General features: G+C 50.6%; 10 protein-coding genes across 10 annotated transcripts; 3 read left to right on the top strand and 7 right to left on the bottom strand.

The window, feature by feature from the left end:
- Positions 1–177: 177 nt before the first annotated feature.
- On the bottom strand, positions 178–2753 carry SEPMUDRAFT_150488 (uncharacterized protein). The gene is made up of 6 exons (XM_016906211.1): positions 2457–2753; positions 2058–2193; positions 1709–1951; positions 1549–1616; positions 1023–1473; positions 178–944 (listed from the first exon to the last, which is right to left on the bottom strand). The coding sequence occupies exons 1-6, from the start codon at positions 2640–2642 to the stop codon at positions 289–291; spliced, it is 1740 nt and encodes a 579-aa protein (XP_016758448.1). The 5' UTR covers positions 2643–2753; the 3' UTR covers positions 178–288.
- A 39-nt stretch (positions 2754–2792) lies between these two features.
- SEPMUDRAFT_134724 (homoserine O-acetyltransferase) lies at positions 2793–5432 on the bottom strand (the record flags this gene model as incomplete). The annotated part of the gene is made up of 2 exons (XM_016902657.1): positions 2793–5290; positions 5360–5432. The coding sequence occupies 2 exons, from the start codon at positions 5430–5432 to the stop codon at positions 3729–3731; spliced, it is 1635 nt and encodes a 544-aa protein (XP_016758449.1). The 3' UTR covers positions 2793–3728.
- A 291-nt stretch (positions 5433–5723) lies between these two features.
- SEPMUDRAFT_150489 (uncharacterized protein) lies at positions 5724–8495 on the bottom strand. Its single transcript, XM_016906212.1, has 2 exons — positions 6401–8495; positions 5724–6332 (listed from the first exon to the last, which is right to left on the bottom strand). The coding sequence occupies exons 1-2, from the start codon at positions 6961–6963 to the stop codon at positions 5987–5989; spliced, it is 909 nt and encodes a 302-aa protein (XP_016758450.1). The 5' UTR covers positions 6964–8495; the 3' UTR covers positions 5724–5986.
- On the top strand, positions 7747–8847 carry SEPMUDRAFT_49248 (uncharacterized protein; the record flags this gene model as incomplete). The annotated part of the gene is made up of 1 exon (XM_016909103.1): positions 7747–8847. The coding sequence occupies one exon, from the start codon at positions 7747–7749 to the stop codon at positions 8845–8847; it is 1101 nt and encodes a 366-aa protein (XP_016758451.1).
- Positions 8848–8947: 100 nt separating this feature from the next.
- Positions 8948–10052, bottom strand: SEPMUDRAFT_69392 (uncharacterized protein; the record flags this gene model as incomplete). The annotated part of the gene is made up of 1 exon (XM_016909860.1): positions 8948–10052. One exon carries the CDS (start codon positions 10050–10052, stop codon positions 9441–9443), a length of 612 nt encoding a protein of 203 aa, XP_016758452.1. The 3' UTR covers positions 8948–9440.
- Positions 10053–10266: 214 nt separating this feature from the next.
- SEPMUDRAFT_157606 (U3 small nucleolar RNA-associated protein 11) lies at positions 10267–11076 on the top strand (the record flags this gene model as incomplete). Its single annotated transcript, XM_016907740.1, has 1 exon — positions 10267–11076. The coding sequence occupies exon 1, from the start codon at positions 10288–10290 to the stop codon at positions 11074–11076; it is 789 nt and encodes a 262-aa protein (XP_016758453.1). The 5' UTR covers positions 10267–10287.
- Positions 11077–11102: 26 nt separating this feature from the next.
- Positions 11103–12099, bottom strand: SEPMUDRAFT_150490 (NAD(P)-binding protein). The gene has a single exon (XM_016906213.1). It carries the CDS (start codon positions 12086–12088, stop codon positions 11255–11257), a length of 834 nt encoding a protein of 277 aa, XP_016758454.1. The 5' UTR covers positions 12089–12099; the 3' UTR covers positions 11103–11254.
- A 596-nt stretch (positions 12100–12695) lies between these two features.
- SEPMUDRAFT_69403 (TFIID-31kDa-domain-containing protein) lies at positions 12696–13688 on the bottom strand (the record flags this gene model as incomplete). Its single annotated transcript, XM_016909861.1, has 2 exons — positions 12696–13008; positions 13093–13688. The coding sequence occupies 2 exons, from the start codon at positions 13686–13688 to the stop codon at positions 12870–12872; spliced, it is 735 nt and encodes a 244-aa protein (XP_016758455.1). The 3' UTR covers positions 12696–12869.
- Positions 13689–14058: 370 nt separating this feature from the next.
- SEPMUDRAFT_118890 (uncharacterized protein) lies at positions 14059–14982 on the bottom strand (the record flags this gene model as incomplete). The annotated part of the gene is made up of 1 exon (XM_016901461.1): positions 14059–14982. The coding sequence occupies one exon, from the start codon at positions 14980–14982 to the stop codon at positions 14059–14061; it is 924 nt and encodes a 307-aa protein (XP_016758456.1).
- A 1549-nt stretch (positions 14983–16531) lies between these two features.
- SEPMUDRAFT_118891 (uncharacterized protein) lies at positions 16532–18041 on the top strand (the record flags this gene model as incomplete). The annotated part of the gene is made up of 3 exons (XM_016901462.1): positions 16532–16708; positions 16779–17508; positions 18019–18041. The coding sequence occupies 3 exons, from the start codon at positions 16532–16534 to the stop codon at positions 18039–18041; spliced, it is 930 nt and encodes a 309-aa protein (XP_016758457.1).
- Between the last annotated feature and the right edge of the window lie 627 nt (positions 18042–18668).

An 18668-nucleotide genomic window follows, 5' to 3' on the forward strand; every position in this document is an offset into this window, starting at 1 on the left:
TTTATTTGTTTCTCCCTACTTATTTTCGTACGGAGAAACGAAGAGGAGAGATAGTAACAGGGTAGATATCTTATACATTTTATCGAGTACGAACAAGGCGGAGAGGATTAAAATTTCTAAAACGGAAGAGAGGATCATATAGTTCCCACCTAGCTTCGAAGATTCAAAGGGGGGTAAAAAAATTGAGGGACTTTCGGATATTAACAGCAACGCTATCAACAACAATAACAACAAGACCTCCTACTCTTAATCTTTTCGTCGTCATGAATTCCTCACCTCACCTCTCATTCAAAACCATCTTCTCCACCTCCCCTTCTTCCCCCTATTCCCCCTATGCTCAATCTCCTCAATCTCCTCCTCCTCAGGCGTAACAGTACAAACCGTATCCGTCAACGTAGTTCGTCTCGTATACGCATCCTCCTCACTAGCAGTCGCAAGATGATTCCCTCCCCCGACCCCACCAGCACCAGCACCATGGTGTGGTCTCACATGACTCCAATCCTCCTCGACTTCAATCGGAGGCGGAGGAGTATTCCCACTACATCCACCACGACCTACCATTCTCGCAGCACCACCACCAGCACCACCACCATAGTCATCATCACCAACATGCTGCAACGGCGCAGTACGATTTGCAGCGTGATAATCATCCAGAGAAATAAAATTCTCTTCATCACTGTCCATTGTACGGATAGTAATATTTTTGACCGATTTTCCCGATCGTGTCGTGGAGTTTTGGGCCGTGGTGGAGAGGCCGCTGGCGTTGTGATTACCGATGCCACCGCCGCCGCCACTGCGAGATCCGCGGTTGGTGTCAATGGTCGATTGGCCCATGACATAGGGGACGTAGCGACGGAGAAGATTGCGGATGGAAGGCATGGATGCGCAGACGACGGAGAGGTGAAGTTCGGCTGTGGACCAGTATCCGACACTGACGTAGTCGTCTAATGGATTTTTTTGTTGCTCTCTCGTCAGTAATCGAAGAAAAAAAAGGAGAAGAGAAAAAAAAAAGAATAACTCACAGGTCAAGTTAAAAGAATCCCCAAACTGAATCAAAACCTGCAAACGCAAAATACTAATAATCGTCACCAAAAACCCCACGCAAAACATCAGCATTAACCAAAATTTCTTCCTCTTATTCAACTGCATCGCCCACAACTGCGGCAATGGTAAACTCAACGTCAACACATCCAGTCCCACATTCGCTCCCGCAGAAGCCCAACCTTGAGCATTGATATTGTTGCATTTGCAAGGATACTCTCCGCTCCATTTATTCCACGCGCAGGAGACGGGGAGGCATTGGAAGACGGAGACGAGGACGAAAGAGATGGCGTAGCAGACGTTGAGCGCGATGACCAAGTAGACGACGCGCCGGAAATTGCGCGATTGGAAGATGCGGAGGTAGGTGAGTAAGAGGGAGATTTTGACGGCCGGGAGGGCGGTGAGGTAGAGATCTTCGTCCCAGTAGTAGATCTATATTTTCACATATATCAGGCTTTCAGTGTTAGTGGAAGTTGAAGAATGATGGAGATACGGGTATTCACCGACCTTTAAAATCCTCGTGATATTTTCAAACGGTAAAGTCCACACATCAGTTCCGATTCCGGCATGACTGACTGATCCAAAATCAGCATCTCTCTCTCTCTCTCTCTCCTTCTCAAGTCATGGTAAAATAAAAGGAAAAAAAAAGAAAAAAAAAAGCACTTACGCAACACAGCCGAAACATCAATCGGAATAGCCAACGCCAAAACAAACACCACCACAGCATCATCCCACCACAACGTCGTCGACCAACCATCATTCCCCGCGCAAGGAGAATGAATTTTCGAAGCCATTCGTAATCCCAACGCGACCGTCGCGATAACCAATCCCGCAATAATACTTTTCAATCCAGGTCCACGTTTATCTCGAATGGGACGTTGACAGATTGTTTCCGTGACGTTTTTGGTTGCTGTTTTCTCAACAATTAGGAACAAGGATCCCGGATTTGTTTCGATTACTCCCTGTCTCTAGGGCTGAGGAGGGGGGGGGATTGTTAGAGAGAGAGGGATACATACTCAATTGATGTTTCACAGAACAACTCTCCAACACACAGGCTTGGGTCACAGCAGTAATCTCGGCATTCTCGCAGGTACATGTCGTATTGCCCGCTTGACACGGGCTGATGGCGATGGTATTCAAGAGGCAGGTCCGCTGTGTTTTGAAAAAAGAACAAATCACAAGTGTGATGTCAGTGATGAGAGTTTGACAAAAGTTAACAGTCACAAACAAAGCGTTTCCGGACGAAGGCTCTTTTTAAGGAGTAGGCCGGAATTCCTAGCGTTTGTATAGAGTAAAGGGAAGGGATGGAAGGAAAGAAAGAGGGAATCCTGAAACGAAGGAATAGATCAATCAATGAGAAACAAGAAAAGAGATATATAAAAAGAAAAAGAAGAGAAAAAGAAAAAGAAACTCACGCCGCACTCTGGCATAGTCCCCAACAACGCCACGACCTCCTCCAATGGCATATCGTAAACATGTTGTTGCGCATCGACGCCCGCTACAGCAATAGAAAGCAGCAGCAGCAGCAGTAGTGTTGTTGTCGTTCTGAACACTACTGGCAAACTCCTCCCGGTGGTAGAGGTGGTGATGGTGAGCCGCATGCTAATTGAAGAAGCATGATACGAGGAGGAGAGGGCAAAGGATGATGAGGATCTGCATATGCATATGCATGAAACGGAAGTTTGAGAAATGGACCACCGGGCTCTGGTGATGGGTTGAAGAGGGATGAAGAGAAAAAAAAGTATGTTTCAGTATGATAAAGGACCCTTTGATATTAAAGTGCGCAATGCCAAATAGCACTAGTGATGGTATGAACCTGGCAGCTTCGCATCGGGTTTAGTTTGTGTGTTGGGAGGCGGGGGCAGATGGCTGTGTAGGTGTAGGTTGTTGATAATGCGGACGATGTATCATGTCGATGCGTGTGATGGGGCCAGGACAAGGAGAAGCTCCCCCATAGCCGAGCGGCACAGCAGAACAGGTCGCGTGGAATAGGAGCCGTCGTGTGAGACTGACTGGAAGAGGTGAATACAACCGGAGCCACGGAGCCGGTCCCGCGTAGAAGAGTGACTACCGTTGCCTACTGTTATTACTCCTAGAGGTATACGGTATAGCTCATCATCTGCTGAGCCCTTAATCATTCACTCGCTCATGAGGGTTGGGCAGCGTTCCGTTGTACTTTACCGCTCATCTGCTTGCAAGCCCCGACGAGATTTTCTCCTAGTGCGCGACTAGTTTCACTGTCATACTTTTAGTGTGGTTGTCCATCAACACTAACAAGGCGGACGTCGAACCGTAGACCAGGATCCAGGATCGCGCGTATGCTTCCAGCTTATCATTCTGATTAGCATTCCGGCCCCCCGGGCCAAACCGACTTGTAACAACCACATGCCCCTCTTTAGTGCCAATGGAGAGAGATTCGTCGCAAAGCAACTAATGTCGGCTCGGCATGTACAGCTGAAGTGGGCTAGAATGGAAGAAAAAAGACGACATACAATGAATGCGGATACCCTCCCACGCCGAGATCCGCATCACTCTGCATGTATGCGCGTGTGACGGCAGTGACTGCACACCACGCGAACAGGAGTCTGTGCGGACTGCTGCACCATCTGTCGATCCCTTTGTCACGAGCAAGGGATAGTCATCGTAGGAGTGGGAAGGGAAGTCCGCTTCACTTTCATCTTCCTCATCTACCACGCCGTGATATCCTCTGCCTCGGCCTCCCCAAACATACTATCCTTCGCCTCTTCCTTTTCTTCTTTCTCTTCTACCTGAAGCGGCCAGTTCACAGGTTCCCGGGCCATAATGTCCGGCAACTCGCGCTTCAAAAACGCCTTCAAGAACCCATTGACCTGCTTGAACTCTAGCAGGAACGCATCATGTCCGTCTGGACTATCAATCGTCTTCAGTTCGGCATTGGGAATCGCAGCAGCCAATTCTTCCTGTTCTTGATATGTGAAAAGCCCATCGCTTTGGATTCCGAGGACCAATGTGGGTTGTTCAATCATAGCGAGAGCAGAGCGGACTTCTTCGGGAGTGGGGGAGCCCGTAGTGTCCGTCCTTCCGCGGGCGACGTCGTGAGTGTCGAGCTTCCGCGTAATGGCAATGTAGCAGTTGGCATCGAAGCGTTTGATGAATTTCTCGCCTTGATAGCGGAGGTAGGATTGGGCCGAGTAGTATGTTGGTACCTTGTTCTTCCTTCTTGTGCTGCCTGTCGTTTCTACGGGAAGCTCTTTGTCGCCTGAGAACTGCGGGTCCTGGACTGTCATCGTTGCTTCTTGTTGAGGACGGAGAGAGTCGGTGGAGGAAGAGAGGTCGGCGTCTGGATTCGTGGCTCGGGAGTGTCGTCGACTAGTCCCATTGCCATGCTGCTGTCGTGGGCTGCCAGCGTTTCGATGTCCATCGTTGTGGGCGTAAAAGTGCTCTCCACCGTGGTCTTCCGACTGAGGTGTGCCGGGTCTTTGCATGGCGTTGATACCGCCTCGGGCTTGCTTGGGGTCGGGATGTTTTCTGCCAAATCTGCTCTCGAAGCTGTCTCTCGAGCGATATGTGAGCAAGGCGCTCATTCTTGCAGCTCCCAGTCCACTGGCAGGAGGATCTTCGTAGGGATAGTAGCCATCATCATACTTGGGATCGGAGTAGATGCTCTGTCTCTGCGCTTCACCCCAGCTGATTCCCCACGCACTGTACCGCGCCGACGTCGCGATGGGTATGATGGTCCTCACATAGTCCTTTCCAAAGTATGCAAACTCCAGCACCAGCATGCCACCCATACTGCCCCCAATGGCTGCAGCAATCTTCTTGACACCCAGATCATCCAGCAACATCTTGAACAACTTCACATCATCTCTGATGGTTGTCAGTGGGAACTCGGGCCCATAGCTCCCTTCCGACTTGTCACCACTCTTTGCAGTCACGGGAGAGGCGCTTCCATAGGGACTTCCCAGGCTGTTGAAGCAGACGATGAAGAAGCGGCTCATGTCAAAGGCTCTGCTCTCTTCCCCATTGGGACCAGGGCCTCCCAGAAGAGGACCCCACCAATCTTGCACATCAGCACTTCCAGTCAGGGCATGGCAGATGACCATGGCATTGTCTCCTTCGGGCGAGAGGGTACCATATGTTTTGTGGGCGACGGGCACATTGTACAGCGTTGCGCCGCATTCGAGGGTGAATTGTGGGACAATGGCGATGTCTTGGTTGGGAATGAGTGCGACGAAGGGGTTCTCGGTCTGATCGGCGGGCTTCAGGCGATCTGTGATGGGCGTGAATGAGTTGGTTAGTAGGAATCATCATGGTGCCGATCTGATCAAGTGCAATATACCGAATTGGCGGGGGGAGGCCGAGGAGGTGTTGTTGTCGGAGGCGTGAACCAGTCCATTGGGGGCAGTCGTCATTGTTGAGTTTGGGTGATCAGTGAGGACATGAGAAGGGGAGTGCAGACGGGAAGGGCAACGTTGTTGGTGAGAGAAAAGAGGAGTCTGAGAGAGAGAGAGAGAAAGAGTCACAGCTTTGCTTGCCGAGCTTTTAAACTTTCTGACGCCATAAAAAGTACCCCATTCCTCTCCCCCACTCACTTCGTCCTAATGCCTACATGTACCTACTATACAGATACCTACCTCCTCACTTGGAGCTACATGTACTACTCCCGGACAGCGACCTCCTCTCCCGACAACTGGAGCCATAAGGTATCGTTATTGTTACCTACTACGCTACTTTGGACCATCATGATTCTACCACTTTGAGATCATCCCGCCCCCGACAACACCACTAGCCCCCTCTCTATGGCGAAAACACGCTCTCTAAATACCCCAGGTACATGTAATCAAGGTATGCTCAGTCTTATTGGGATTGTTTCTGAACGAGGCGATAGTGTTCGTGGAAAGAGGCCGCAGTATCATTTCTGCTCCATCCCAATGGCCATACTTTCACAGGATATGCAGATGATGCTTCACAGTCCCCAAGATTGCACGCGAGCACCTTCAGCAGTCATCGTAATCTTGGTACTCCTCCGCTTCGTCCCAGGTTTGCCCCGAATCGTGGACGCTGGAACGCCTTTGACAGGCGGATACTTGACCACTCCGATATGATGTCCACCGCCGGGAAACTCTTCTTCGGCCTTTTCCGCAATCACTTCCAGGGCAGAGTCCGCCTCGCAGAGATACTCAATGTCTACCATGACCATGTAATGCTCCCACAGAGTGCGTAGTCCCAGTATCACATTCGGAACGCCATCTTGTGAAGCTTTGACGGCATCGTCGGAAACGACTACGAAGGGAACGAGACCGAAAGGTTTCCTGTGGTTACGCTCCTGGTCAGCTTTATGATTGATTCCAGGGACCTGCCTAGGCTTGAGAATGCTCACTTGTTTTTTCCCGCATGAAAGCTCAACTCCACATAGTGCGTAGGCTCGAAATGCTGGTCGCCGATCAAGTTCAGGTCGTGGAAGTCTTTGAGATCAGGACTCTCGCTGAGCGGCTTCTTCCAATTGAACGCTGTATCGCCGAGGAGTGCGGAGAGAGTACTCTCGTTGATGGTATTGACATCTGCTCCCGTGTCCATCTTGGCCCACATCACCACTTCTTTGCCATCGTGTCGTCGCGCAGTCAAGGGTGTATTGGCCGTATTCCGTTGTTCCGGCGAATGCTTCAGGAAGGATAAAATGTCCCAGTCGCGTACCTTGGGCAGACGCACCCATTCGTACTCTTCATGGCACGTATCGTCGAACCACTCCAGCTCGAATTCGGAACTCTGCGAACGCTTTGCCTGGTGCGGCGAGCGTGGTCTTGGGGTAAGATGACCATCATGTCCCTTGGCCTGGTGTTGATGTTCTTCTTCTTCTTCTTCGCTCGTTCCATCGGTATCATGCACCGAGAGGGCTGGGATTCTGCTCATCTCTGTCGGACTTGCAAACAGATCGTCTGCCATGATGGCCTCCAGTGCGTCCCAGCACAAGACAAACCATTCCCGCTACTTGGAGCTACACGCCTTCTTAAGGTATCTGCCATCATGGCTGAGTTTCTTCGTATCACGCTCCAGCCGCAGGATGGAGGAGGATGGAGGATGGATGGAGGAGGATGAATGCTGCATTGCTAGCGCAGCATTATCATCTTCTTCATCAGTCCAATGATCTCTCTGCGATATAGCTGGCAGCATGCCGGCAAGCGATTGTGAGGCGTCATACATGTGCACAGTCAGCATTATTCATGCACCACTTCAGCCAAGTTCATGCCGCCAGCTAAAAATGGCCATGTTGATGGGGGGGCCAGGTTGTTAATAATCCGGCCCCGTAATCGTCGGAGGAATTGCTTTCCTATGCGCAACGACATATTCTGGCATATTGTCCTTCTACGCGATATCTGTATACCTGGTCTTGCATTCAGTACGCTCATCATTCCTTAATTGTGCACGCTAAGGAACACAGGATTCGAATGTGGCTTGCTGGTATCAATGTTGTACCGCAGCGAGAGATTCCAATGCTCAAGCCTCACCGGTGCACAACGTGGTACCCTCGGCCTGAGGCCGTTCGTCTATCTTAACACAGACTCATGCTGCCGTTGTAGTGGACGGACTCTTTTCTCTCCCCGATGAACCCATACCATAGGTACCATTCATACCGTAGACTCTTGCTGAACACTTTTGCCTCCTAGAATGGAGTTCTCAATTGCACCAGATGACACCTCGCAACTGAGCGGTGGTCGACGATACACGATGGACGAGAAAGAGGTCGAAAAGGATGTCGAAAGACATCAGAGTCCCTCCCTACCGCCAGCTACTGCCTCTCGCACAAACACTAGCTGGTCCCGTACCTCATCGACGACATTTGCAAAAGAGCTGCCACGCCAAGACACGTTGCGATCGTCCACCTCGTCGTCCACCACCTGTCCATCGAGACCACTAGAGCGACGACAGACATGGAAACCCGAGGCCGAGGCTCTGCACGGGTATCCCATGCTTGCAAGATTCTTGGGCACAAGAGAGAACTATGCCATTTATCGAAGTTTTACGGCCCTCAATGCTCGCAATTTACTCTATCATCAAGCTAAACTCACCCATTTGGAGCATGAGATGCATGAAATTGAACAAGATTTGGAACATGAACAATTGCACTATAAAGTGCAACATCTCTTCGCAGACGACACCACTTGCGAGCCCGGCACGCCAGGCCATAAGCTACGAGGCAAATACAAAGAACTCAGCCATGCTCTCGACAAATACAACCACCTGCTCCTCCAACAGAGCAAACTCCACCGCCTCTCCCACCCAGACGGCACCTTTGTCGAGTCCATTTGGAACTTCATCAACAACCAAGCCACGCCATGTCCCAATTGGCTGCAACATCCCGAAAATACCGCCTACGCCATCATCGACGGCACTCACACGTCTTTACAAGACGACCTCGTCACACTGAACCGCGCCTTTCGCGAACAAGACCCTTTTACCAAATTCTTCACCTCGACCTTCCTCACCTGGTGGCACGGAATATACTCTCGATTCCGCGCCCCGGACGGCGACATGGGCGAATACGTCTACGGCGACGCGAACGTCAGCACAGTGATGCGAGCATTTGTGATGGTGTTGGCATCGGCGTTACCGACGTGTTCGATAGTCGCGTTGTATTTTATTGAAGATACGATTCGACGATTGGCGTTTATTGTCATGTTTAGTGCGGTGTTTGCTTCTGCTTTGACGCTGTTTACGGAGGCGAGGAGTATTGATGTGTTTACGGCTTCGGTCGCGTTGGCGAGTGTGCAGGTGGTTTTTGTGGGGACTGCGTTTGGGAGTAATGGGGATGGGCAGGCGAGGGGTTGATTTTAATTTCATGTCTTGAGGTATGGATGGATACATGTCGTCTCATTGGCAAGGACGTAGCGCTTTGAAGAGGGATGTGGCGTCTAGCCTTGGGAAGAAGCTGGAATGCACATGTCATTAAGAGTATAGAAGCGTTGCTGGCGGTTTCTTATAGATCGCTCAGACCAGCGTAGTCTTCTTCGAATTCGAACCTGTTCCAAAGCGTAGACAGGCTGCGGTGTATATACTGCACTGAAGCTGCTCGAATCTAACAGTCTCGATCGGCTTCGAGGCGGTTTCTGGACGTTCCACTTCCTCTGCTCACGAAGTCGCCGCAAGCTGGTCGGGTTTGGGTGCCATTGACAGACCCTCTGCTGTGCGATACGCCGGCTGCTAAGTCCAGCCCAGTCTTGCCTGTAGTATCAGCAGGCCTAAGCCGCGTCTCCATCAAGGATAGGAAGACCATCCACTCGAGCTGTTGCCAACCAGAGACTTGAGTCAAACATGACAAACATGCCCAGCCTGCAGGCACGAGAGTCACATCATAGTCCGTCTCAAGCAGCTTGCATCAAAAAAAAATCACCTCTCAACCCAAACCCCCTTACCAATTCAATTCAAATCGGCTTCGCCACCTTCCTCACCTCCCTCGTCCCCATCTCAGGATCCTCAAACTCCCTCCAACTAACCGGAAACATCTGATTTCCCCACTCACTCTCCGCCATAACGACACCCAATTCATTCCTGGCCGTACTCAAATAATAACTCCTCTCATCGCCCAAACTAATCACCACAGCGCGTACAATATCTCCCACGCGAAACGACTCGGCGACTTTGACTTTGTCGATTTCCGTCGCTCGGATGTCTTGTTGGCGAATGAGAGCCGGAAAAGGGTCGGAGGAGACGTTGTGTTCGCCATTGGGGCCCAGGGCGAGGATTAAGAGGGAGGCTTGGCGTGGATTGGTGCGCGTGATGCGGCCGAGGATGAGGGAGTTGACTTCAGGGAGGAGGGCAGTAGATGAGGAGGATATGGTGCGGTGGATAGAGAGGGTGGGAGAGGCTTTTTGGGACGATTTGGAGGATGTATTTGTCGGAACTCCTGCCCCCGCCAAGGGACCGGCGATTGAGGCACAGATGTTTTGGGCGTGGATGTGAGTTCCTTCGCCGAGAGAATTCTTGTCCGCGGGGCCGAGAAGAGTGCCAGGAAGGAGGATGGTTGTGGAAGTCATTTTTTGGTAGCCAGGCCAGGATGGATCTGGTAAAAGTCGCGAATGCAGCAGAGGAGCAAGTGTGAAGTCAAACTTCTTAGAAGACTGTCGGCGATAAGAATCGGATTTTTGATGCAGTCGACAAAAGCTTAAATATTATTATCCAACCAACCTCTTTCTTCCACTTCCTCTCACTTCCTCTTCTACACCGCACACCACAAACCACACACCACCACCACCACCACCACTACCGACCATGTCCTCCCTTCGCAACGCCGTCCAACGCCGCAACCACCGCGAACGAGCCCAACCCGCCGAACGCGCCAAATGGGGACTTCTCGAAAAACGCTCCGACTACAAACTCCGGGCGGCAGACCACAAAACCAAGACGCGCAAAATCAAAGCTCTGCAATACAAAGCCGCAGACCGAAATGAAGATGAATTCTACTTCTCCATGGTCAACAACTCGACCAAAAATGGCGTGCGAATTTCCAAGAGAGGTGAAGCGAACAACGGCGGTGCGGGAGGCGCGATGGATGTGGATGTGGTGAGATTGATGAAGACGCAGGATGTGGGGTATTTGAGAACGGTGTTGCAGCGGACGAGGAAGGAAAGGAAGAGGTGTGAGGAGAAGGTTGTTTTGGGGGAGACGGAGATTGAGTTGAAGCCGGGGAATGGACGGATTGTGTTTGGCGAGGACGGAGAGGAAGATGGCGCTGTTGCGAGACCGGTGGGAGGGACGGAGGTCGAGGCAGATGATTTTGATATGGATCTTGATGGACTCGATGAGAGTGAGGAGGAGGAGGATGGCAGCGAAGAGGGCAAAGATGAAGAGGATCTGACGCCCGAGCAGAAGCGACTACGGAGGACGAAGAGACATGCACGTACAGTCAATCGGAATCGATTGACTGCGCTGAAGAAGCAAGAGTCCAAGTTGCGTGCTGCGTTGGAGGGCGTAGAACACCAGCGTGCGAAGATGAACGGCACGATCGGCGGGACCAATAAGAATGGAGTGAAGTTCAAGGTACGACAGCGGAAGAGATGAGCTTTTCTGAAAAGTGTGTGATTCTGCTTGACATCTCTTGATTTTGCTTAGCTAGAGCAGCGAAAGCATCTGTTTTCTCTACAAATCTGTTATTTTCATTCCTCAGTAAGTCTGTTTGTCACCCAAGGCAGCAAAAAAAAAAGACCAAAAACGCCCATCATGACAAAAACCCAATTCTCTACATCCTCGCCGTCATCCTCGTCGCAGCATCCAACCGATAACACTCCCCATTCATATATCCATTCTCAATCACACACCTCACAAACCCGGCAAACTCCTCTGCCCTCCCCAACCTCTTCGGCCACTCGGCCTGCCTCCTCAACGCAAGCTGAACCTTCTCGGGCAACATCTTTGACATATTCGTCTCAAACAACGACGGCGCGACGGAAACCGCTCGAATTCCATTCCCAGCCAAATCCCTCGCCAACACCAACGTCATACTCCGAATGGCGCCTTTGGTCGCCGCATACGACAACTGACCAATCTGTCCCTCAAACGCCGACGAAGACGAAACCATCACAATGACTCCTCGTTCCCCATCGGGACCCCAAGGTTCATTGCGCGCAAGATGCGGTAAAGTGAGACGAATGGTATTGAGAACACCTCGGAGATTGACATCAATGACAAAATCTATAGTATCCATGGGAATGGGATTGAGATTTTTATCTAATAATTTCGCGGGATTACCGACTCCTGCGGCGGGGATGAGACCGCCCAAGGGAGCGTGTTGGGATTGGGCCCATGTGGCGGCTGAGTCGATGGCGGATTGGAGAGAGGAGGTGTCGGTGACGTCTACGGAGAAGAATTTGGCGCGTGGACTATTGCTTTTGTCGTCGCTGGAGCTGCTGGAGGAAGAAGAGGAGAGGAGTTGTTGGATTGCTGCTGCGCCGGATTCGGGGTTGAGATCGAGAATGGCAATGTGGCCGCCTTGAGAGTAGAGGTCAATGGATGTTGCGAGGCCGAGGCCGGAGGCGCCGCCGGTGATGATGAAGGTTCGTTGCTTGATTTGCATTTTGTTTTTTTTTTTCTTCGGAGTTGGGATTGAAGTGGAATGTCGAAAAGAGGAATGTGAAGATGATAGAGTAAGTGAGGTGGTGCTGTGAAGTCGTCGCGCCAAGATTCAGCACATGCCGAGGCATGATAGGTGGTGGTGCTGTAGAAGTACGCTAAACCTTACCTCCTACCTACTTGTCCCCGTCTATCATGCAATGCAGTTTACTCACTCTCCGATATAAGAAAAAATAAAAAATAAACCCCCAAAAGCAGAACAACAAAAGATGCTGCTCAGCAAAACAGTATACATAAGGTAGGTACCCGCTCAATAAGAGAGAGGCAAAGTAAAGAATTTCACGCGCCCTAAGTACCTAGGCAAAGGAATAGTATACAATGAAAAAAGGTAGGTAGGTAGGTCTACGACGTCTAGTAGCAGGGTAGGTAGCACTTGGTATTGTTTCTAGAAGAAGACGATCTCTCTCCTCAGGAAAGGAAGGTGTTTGTATTTTATCACAGCGTAATTTCTGCTCGAGAGTTTTCCTCTCATGGGCAAATGTATACAGACTTTTTATACCTATGGCACGCGTTCTGTTCGCGTCGGTCTTTATCTAAGAAAAAAAGACTGGGTTTTATTACAAAAATAGGCCAGAGAGAAACCAAGGGCGTGATCTCGCACGCGGTCCTGTTCATCATGTTTCATTTTCTTTTTCCTTTTCGCGCCGTACGCCTCGCTAAAGTCAGGTTCCCCCAAAAAGATGAGTATCACCATCCTCCCGTCGCTGAATCTTCAGGCCTATTATCTACTCCATGGCCACATCTTCAGCGGGGTCCTCCCCGAATACGTCTTCCATTCTCCCCGCCCCTTCCTCATCCTCATCATCATCTCCTCCTTCCATCCCTCCCATCGTCTCATCCTCTCCACTCGCAGTCGCAGCCCCACTCGCACTCTTCTTCTGTTGAGCCTGATACAGCACTTGTTGACTCACACTCCTCTCCATCCCCACAGCGCCATTCCCACCAAACTTCTCATCCTCCTCCACCTCACTATCCCACTCCTGCTTCATACTCCAGCCGACGCCGGTCAAGCAGAATTTCTCCGGCGGCAACAACACCCCAAAAGCCTGTCCACCTTCGACTTTCGGCAACGCGATGCGATTCCTGTCTTCTGCTTCTTTGAGCATAAATTCTTTCGGTAACGCTCCTTGGAACGAATAGCCTTGTCGAGCTGCAATCGCTTGTCGGAGACTCGTTACTGTAATGCGTTCGCCATCGTCTACTGCAGCTGCGCCTCGACCTCGTCCAGAGGCATTGGTGGGGGGAGGGAGGTTGGTGTAGCCTTCGGAGCTGAGGCGCAATGAGTCGGAGAGGATGGAGGAGGTGTAGCGGTAGGCGAAGTCGAGGAGTTGAAGAGGCACGCGTTCTTGGTAGTTGGTCAGACCATAGCTCGAGAGAACTGCGTGAATCAGGCGGGCGTCGCGTGGCCGTTTGGATGTGCCGTCGTCGAGGGAGGATGTGATGGGTTGGCCGGAGGGATTGTCTGTTGCTGGCTTGGCAGTTGTTGTGGTGGCGGTGGCGGGCTGATCGGAGGGAGGAGGCGTAGGGGCGCCGTTGGTCGCCATGTTGACCAGTATGTGGTTGGTGTCAAACTGGTATTGATTTGCGGTCAGAGTTGGAGATTCAGGTAGACGCGAAGTGAAGTGCTAGGATGATGTAGCCGAACAAGATCTCTTGGCGGTCGCCCCGTCAACAGCAAATCCACAACATTCACTTGACTTCATGTCACTTCACAATGAACGATTTTCTGAGCGCACTCCCTCTCACAGCCTTCTTGACATTGTAAGATCACACTGACTTATCATTGAGCAGCTTCGCGTGGAAATAATGATTTAATAGTCTCTTATTCGCACATGATTGTGGCTACATTTCGTGACAGGCTCGCGACAAGAACGTTTACACGTTCCCATTTACTTGAGATCACCACTGACCTACTCATTCATAAATCGCCTGGAGAGTCTCCAAATCCGCCAAACTCGCCATCGACTCCCTCTGCTCCTCCTCCTCCTCCTCCTCCTCCTCCTCCTCTCCTTCATTCTCGTCAAAAGCAGCCGCAATCTCATCCTCGCCCTCACTCTCACTATCATAATCAAAATCACTATCAGAATCATCAAAATCATTCTCAGTCTCAAAATCACTATCATCATCATACATCTCGACGCCCTTCAAAGCCGCCAATTTCCTCATCCACATCTCCTTCTCCTTGCCCTTTTCCATTTGGGCAACCAACGCCTCCATCTCCCTGATCATCTTCCTCTTCGCCAACCACAATACTTGCTGCGGCGACCTCTTGGCGAGATGGATTTCGCAGAAGAAGTTCGAACAGGTTTTCTGTTCGGCGCGGAGAATGGCGCGAGGCGGGTGGAGAGTGCGGCTGGGTGTGCCGAGTTGGAGTTTGCTGCCTTGTTCGTGGGCGAGGCCGTAGGCTTTGGTGTATGAGGAGCGTATGGGAGCGCGAAAAGGGCGTGGAGAAGCTGGGAAGGGGTCTGTTGTTGATTTCGCTGTCGTTGTTATTGTTGTTATTATTGTTGTCGTTGTTGTTGTTGCTGTCGTTGGAGGAGGAGGAGGAATGGGAGTTTGATCGAGGGCTGGCGGGCCGAAAGAGGGTTCGGGTTCCTTCTGTACTTGCACGACAGGCTCATCGGGCGTGGAAGGAGAGCTGGCGGGCTTGGTCGACGAGCTAGAAGTCGAGAGCGACTTTTTTGGCTCTTCCTTGGTCGGCGGGCTGGAAGTCTCCAGCGAGCTTTCTGGCTCTTCCTTGACCGGTGGCGTAGTAGGGGACTCTGCGCCATGGGAGACAACTGATGCAGAGTTCTTGCCACAGCACATCTTGCGGAGGGTGCTTCTGAATTTACCCATCTTCTCTGTTTTTGCTGTGGTGGTTGTCGCTGGAGTAGTCTTCGATCGAATGGTATAGTCTGGACAATGCTTCTGGAGAATTGTACAGTCTGGAGAATGGTATAGTCTGAAGAATGACGCAGAGTGCAGGATTGTGAGTATTACTTGTACTTGGACGATTTCTAGGAAAGTCAAACGACAGCAGAACCATGGTTGACGCTCTCGGAGAGAAGATGGAAGCAAAAACATAAAATGTGAGGACGTCAAAAGGTTCACCAATGACCCGCGGTTCGTTAAATCTTATAGAGATATCTTGGCTGGCTGTATTATCCCAAAGGACACCATTACCTCAAAGCGAGCGTCTTGGATAGTTTCGATGCAAGTTTTGAGTTGATACCGAACCAGTTCATCACCTATAGAGAGACGTGAGTTACCATAATGCGCACCGCTCGAGAACGGCCCAAAGTCTCCCGCAACGTGGCGTGTCTGGTCCAGATTTCCTCGCTGTCAGGCGTCAAGAGCAATCAGTCATAGAAGGAAATCACTTGGTTCACTAGTTTGAGTATCTGGTGGAGTATATCACCGCTGCCTGGAATGGCGACATTCTTGTCTACCTAAGGTGTGGAATAGCCAATATACCACTAGTGGATGCTGCTACCGCTGGCTGGCGTTGGAGAGTTTCGTGCACTGAGGAATCCGGAGTCTCGATAGGAACGATAGGAACGGCCTCGCAAAACAGCGACGCCGACGTGATCAGGTGAGCTTCTGCGACGACTGTGCGAACTCGCATCATTTGTAGTGTAATCGATCGCTGATGGCAGGTATTTCAGCAGAATTGTAGGATAATGATGGTGATGATGATGATGATGATGATGATGATTCTGACCAGATGGAAGAGGAGGAGGAGGAGGAGAAGGGAAAGGGTGAAGTACAGAATGACAAGGAATCGGCACCCTGGAAGCTATTTTTAACTCTGCAGTGAGAGAAAGGAACCAACACAATCGCCAAGCTTCACCTCGCCTCGCCTCGCCTCCCAGCACTGAAACTTGTTGTACCTGGTATACTTCCATGTTCCTCTCGTCTGACCTGACACGACAACAACATCTCCAGTTTTCCTTCAGGTATATCCTGAATATCCGTTGCTCGGAGCCGTTCGTCCGACTGATGAGTGGTATAGATAGCATCACGACCGTCTCCGGTCAGCAAGCCAGGTCGTCGTAGTCGTCGTCAGCATGTGATGAAATGCAATTCATAGGTTCCTAGGCCTCCAATATTTGCCTCCCCGCCCCTCTCAGAATCCTGATCTTCGGCCGACGGAGAGACCAGAATAGCTCGGACGAATCCTCTTCCCCTGATGATTGGACTTACTGGTGAGACGGAGCACAAGGAGAGAGCACAGCCGCAATAGATTTGACGAGGCAGCAAGATCCCCAAACCATCTTTTCGTCTTGTACAAAAAAGAGTGTGCACCCCGCTCGTTCGTGCGGAGCTGAAGCGGCACGCGTGTTTCATTAAGCTTGTTTGGAGGGCCTGCATGAGAGTAGTATCATCATCCTGCTGCACTATTGCGATGGGAGAACGGCCTCGCCAAGAATTGCTCTATGGTCTGGCTTCACTCTATCACTCGCGAGACTTTTCCGATTTGGTAGTCTTTGGGAAAGATGGCTCTCGACATGCCGTTCATCGTGCGGTTTTGTGTCCGCGGTCCGAGTACATCTATACTGCTGTGAAGGAGGGCAAATGGAGGGTAGGTACAGACACACGGGTATTGTATCATCTACCAATTGTTACAATCTCTAATTCAGTCCAAACTGTAGGGAGGCATCGAAGGACACTTGGCATTACCAGAAGAAGATGATGAAGTAGTGAGATTGATAGTCGAGTACTTCTATCTCCTCGACTACGACCCTATCATCCGGACATCCTCGGAAGATATTACTCCTCCTACCGATATATCGCGCTCCAGCTCCGATGCCCTCAGTTTCCGTACAGATGCAGGAACCTACGGCCACGTCTACGGGTCCTCGGCAATCAGCGCCTTTGGCGGACCCGAATCCATCTTCAGCAGCAGCAACGCCGCCTCAGCTCCCTTTCGAGCCCGCACCGACTCGGCATTGACGATGCATGCGATACCCGGGGGTCCTCCCACCGACTTCCACACATTCAGCAATAATCCCCAGCCACGGCGACGCAAGACGATGAGCAGAGGCATGGTGATGAGTGCACCGGAGCCGTCCCCGCTCGCGACAAAGGAAGCACATTTAATCTTGCACGCGAGAATGTATGCAGCAGCAGAAAAGTATGGCATTGGAGGTCTGAAAGCGCTGGCACTGGACAAGTTCAAAATCCAATTGACGCGACATTGGGACGCAGTCGAGTTTGCAGAGGCAATTCATGTCGTGTACTCGTCGACGCCGCCTTCGGATAAGGATATGCGGGAGGTGGTGGCGGATACATTGGGTTGGCATGGACGGTTATTGGAGAAGCCGGAGATTGAAGTGGCGATTTTGGATATTAATGGATTGGCGTATGAGTTGTTGAAGCGGAGTAGGAGGATTGAGCCGGAATATATGGAGTGATGGATGTCCTCTAACTCTTTTACTTTGTTTGGAAAACACATGTCTGTCCCCCGGTATCCTACAAATAGGTCCCACCTCGGAGAATCTTTTTCTATACTCCACCCCCAAACAAACCGTCTGCTCACCTCCCAACAACCTCCTCTCCCCTCTCCCTCCCCTCTCCCTCCCCTCCCCTCCTCCTCTCCAATACGAAAAAAGCCCCCAAAAAAAAGAAAAAAAAAGAAAAAAAAAGAAAAGAAAAAAGAAAAAAACTACATGTATTCTCAACCCTCCATCCTCAACCCTACATCACATCTCTTCTCGAAGCGTTACACATATCCACTTCTACCACTACCATATGAAATACTCCACCTCCACCTCCACTTCTACCATAACCATGCATAAGTGCCACTGCCACGCGAAAAAAAAAAGTAAGACATGTAGTGTAACATACCTTACAACACGTGTGAAAAAGCTGCATCTGCATCTGCATCTACAGGGGCAATGGACTACCTTGTTTAGGAATTTCTACCTTGGATTACTTTTTTGAGAAGTTGCACCTCTATCTCCTGATTCTCCTCTCTTCTACCTGACCTTCTTTTTCTTTTTTGTTGTATCTGACCCTACCGTATCTAGAAGTGCATACGAAATGAATATTCAACAGTTGAACAGAGTCGGAATTATCTTGTAAAGTTCTGAACTTCTGAGGCGGAAAAGTTGAAGTGCAATCTCCCAAAGGAGTTTAGAGCGGGGAATGGGAATGAAGAAAAACATCCAGGTTCATGACTTGACTAATACTCAGTAAATGTTGGAGAAGGTAAAAAAGAGATTAAGCCTCGGCATCAACCCAACCCTAAGCCAACTCTCCACACACACTCTTCTTCTTCTTCTTCTTCTTCTTCTTCTTCTCTTCTTGTCTTCCACTTTCGCTTCTCTTCTCTCCGCCTTCTCCGCTCCCGCCCGTGAAAGTGTCGGCGACGAGGCCACATTCGTCCTGAATGGCCGTCATCTATCAGACACATACGTCAGTCGGTGAAGTATATACTGTCAGGTAGGTATACATCTCGTCTTCTTCCTCTTCTTCTTCTTCTTCTTCTTCTTCTTCTTCTTCTTCTTCTTCTTCTTCTTCTTCTTCTTCTTCTTCTTCTT

This window comes from Sphaerulina musiva (assembly GCF_000320565.1).
Source record: "Sphaerulina musiva SO2202 unplaced genomic scaffold SEPMUscaffold_8, whole genome shotgun sequence".
In the NCBI taxonomy this organism is placed as follows: Eukaryota; Fungi; Ascomycota; class Dothideomycetes; order Mycosphaerellales; family Mycosphaerellaceae; genus Sphaerulina; species Sphaerulina musiva.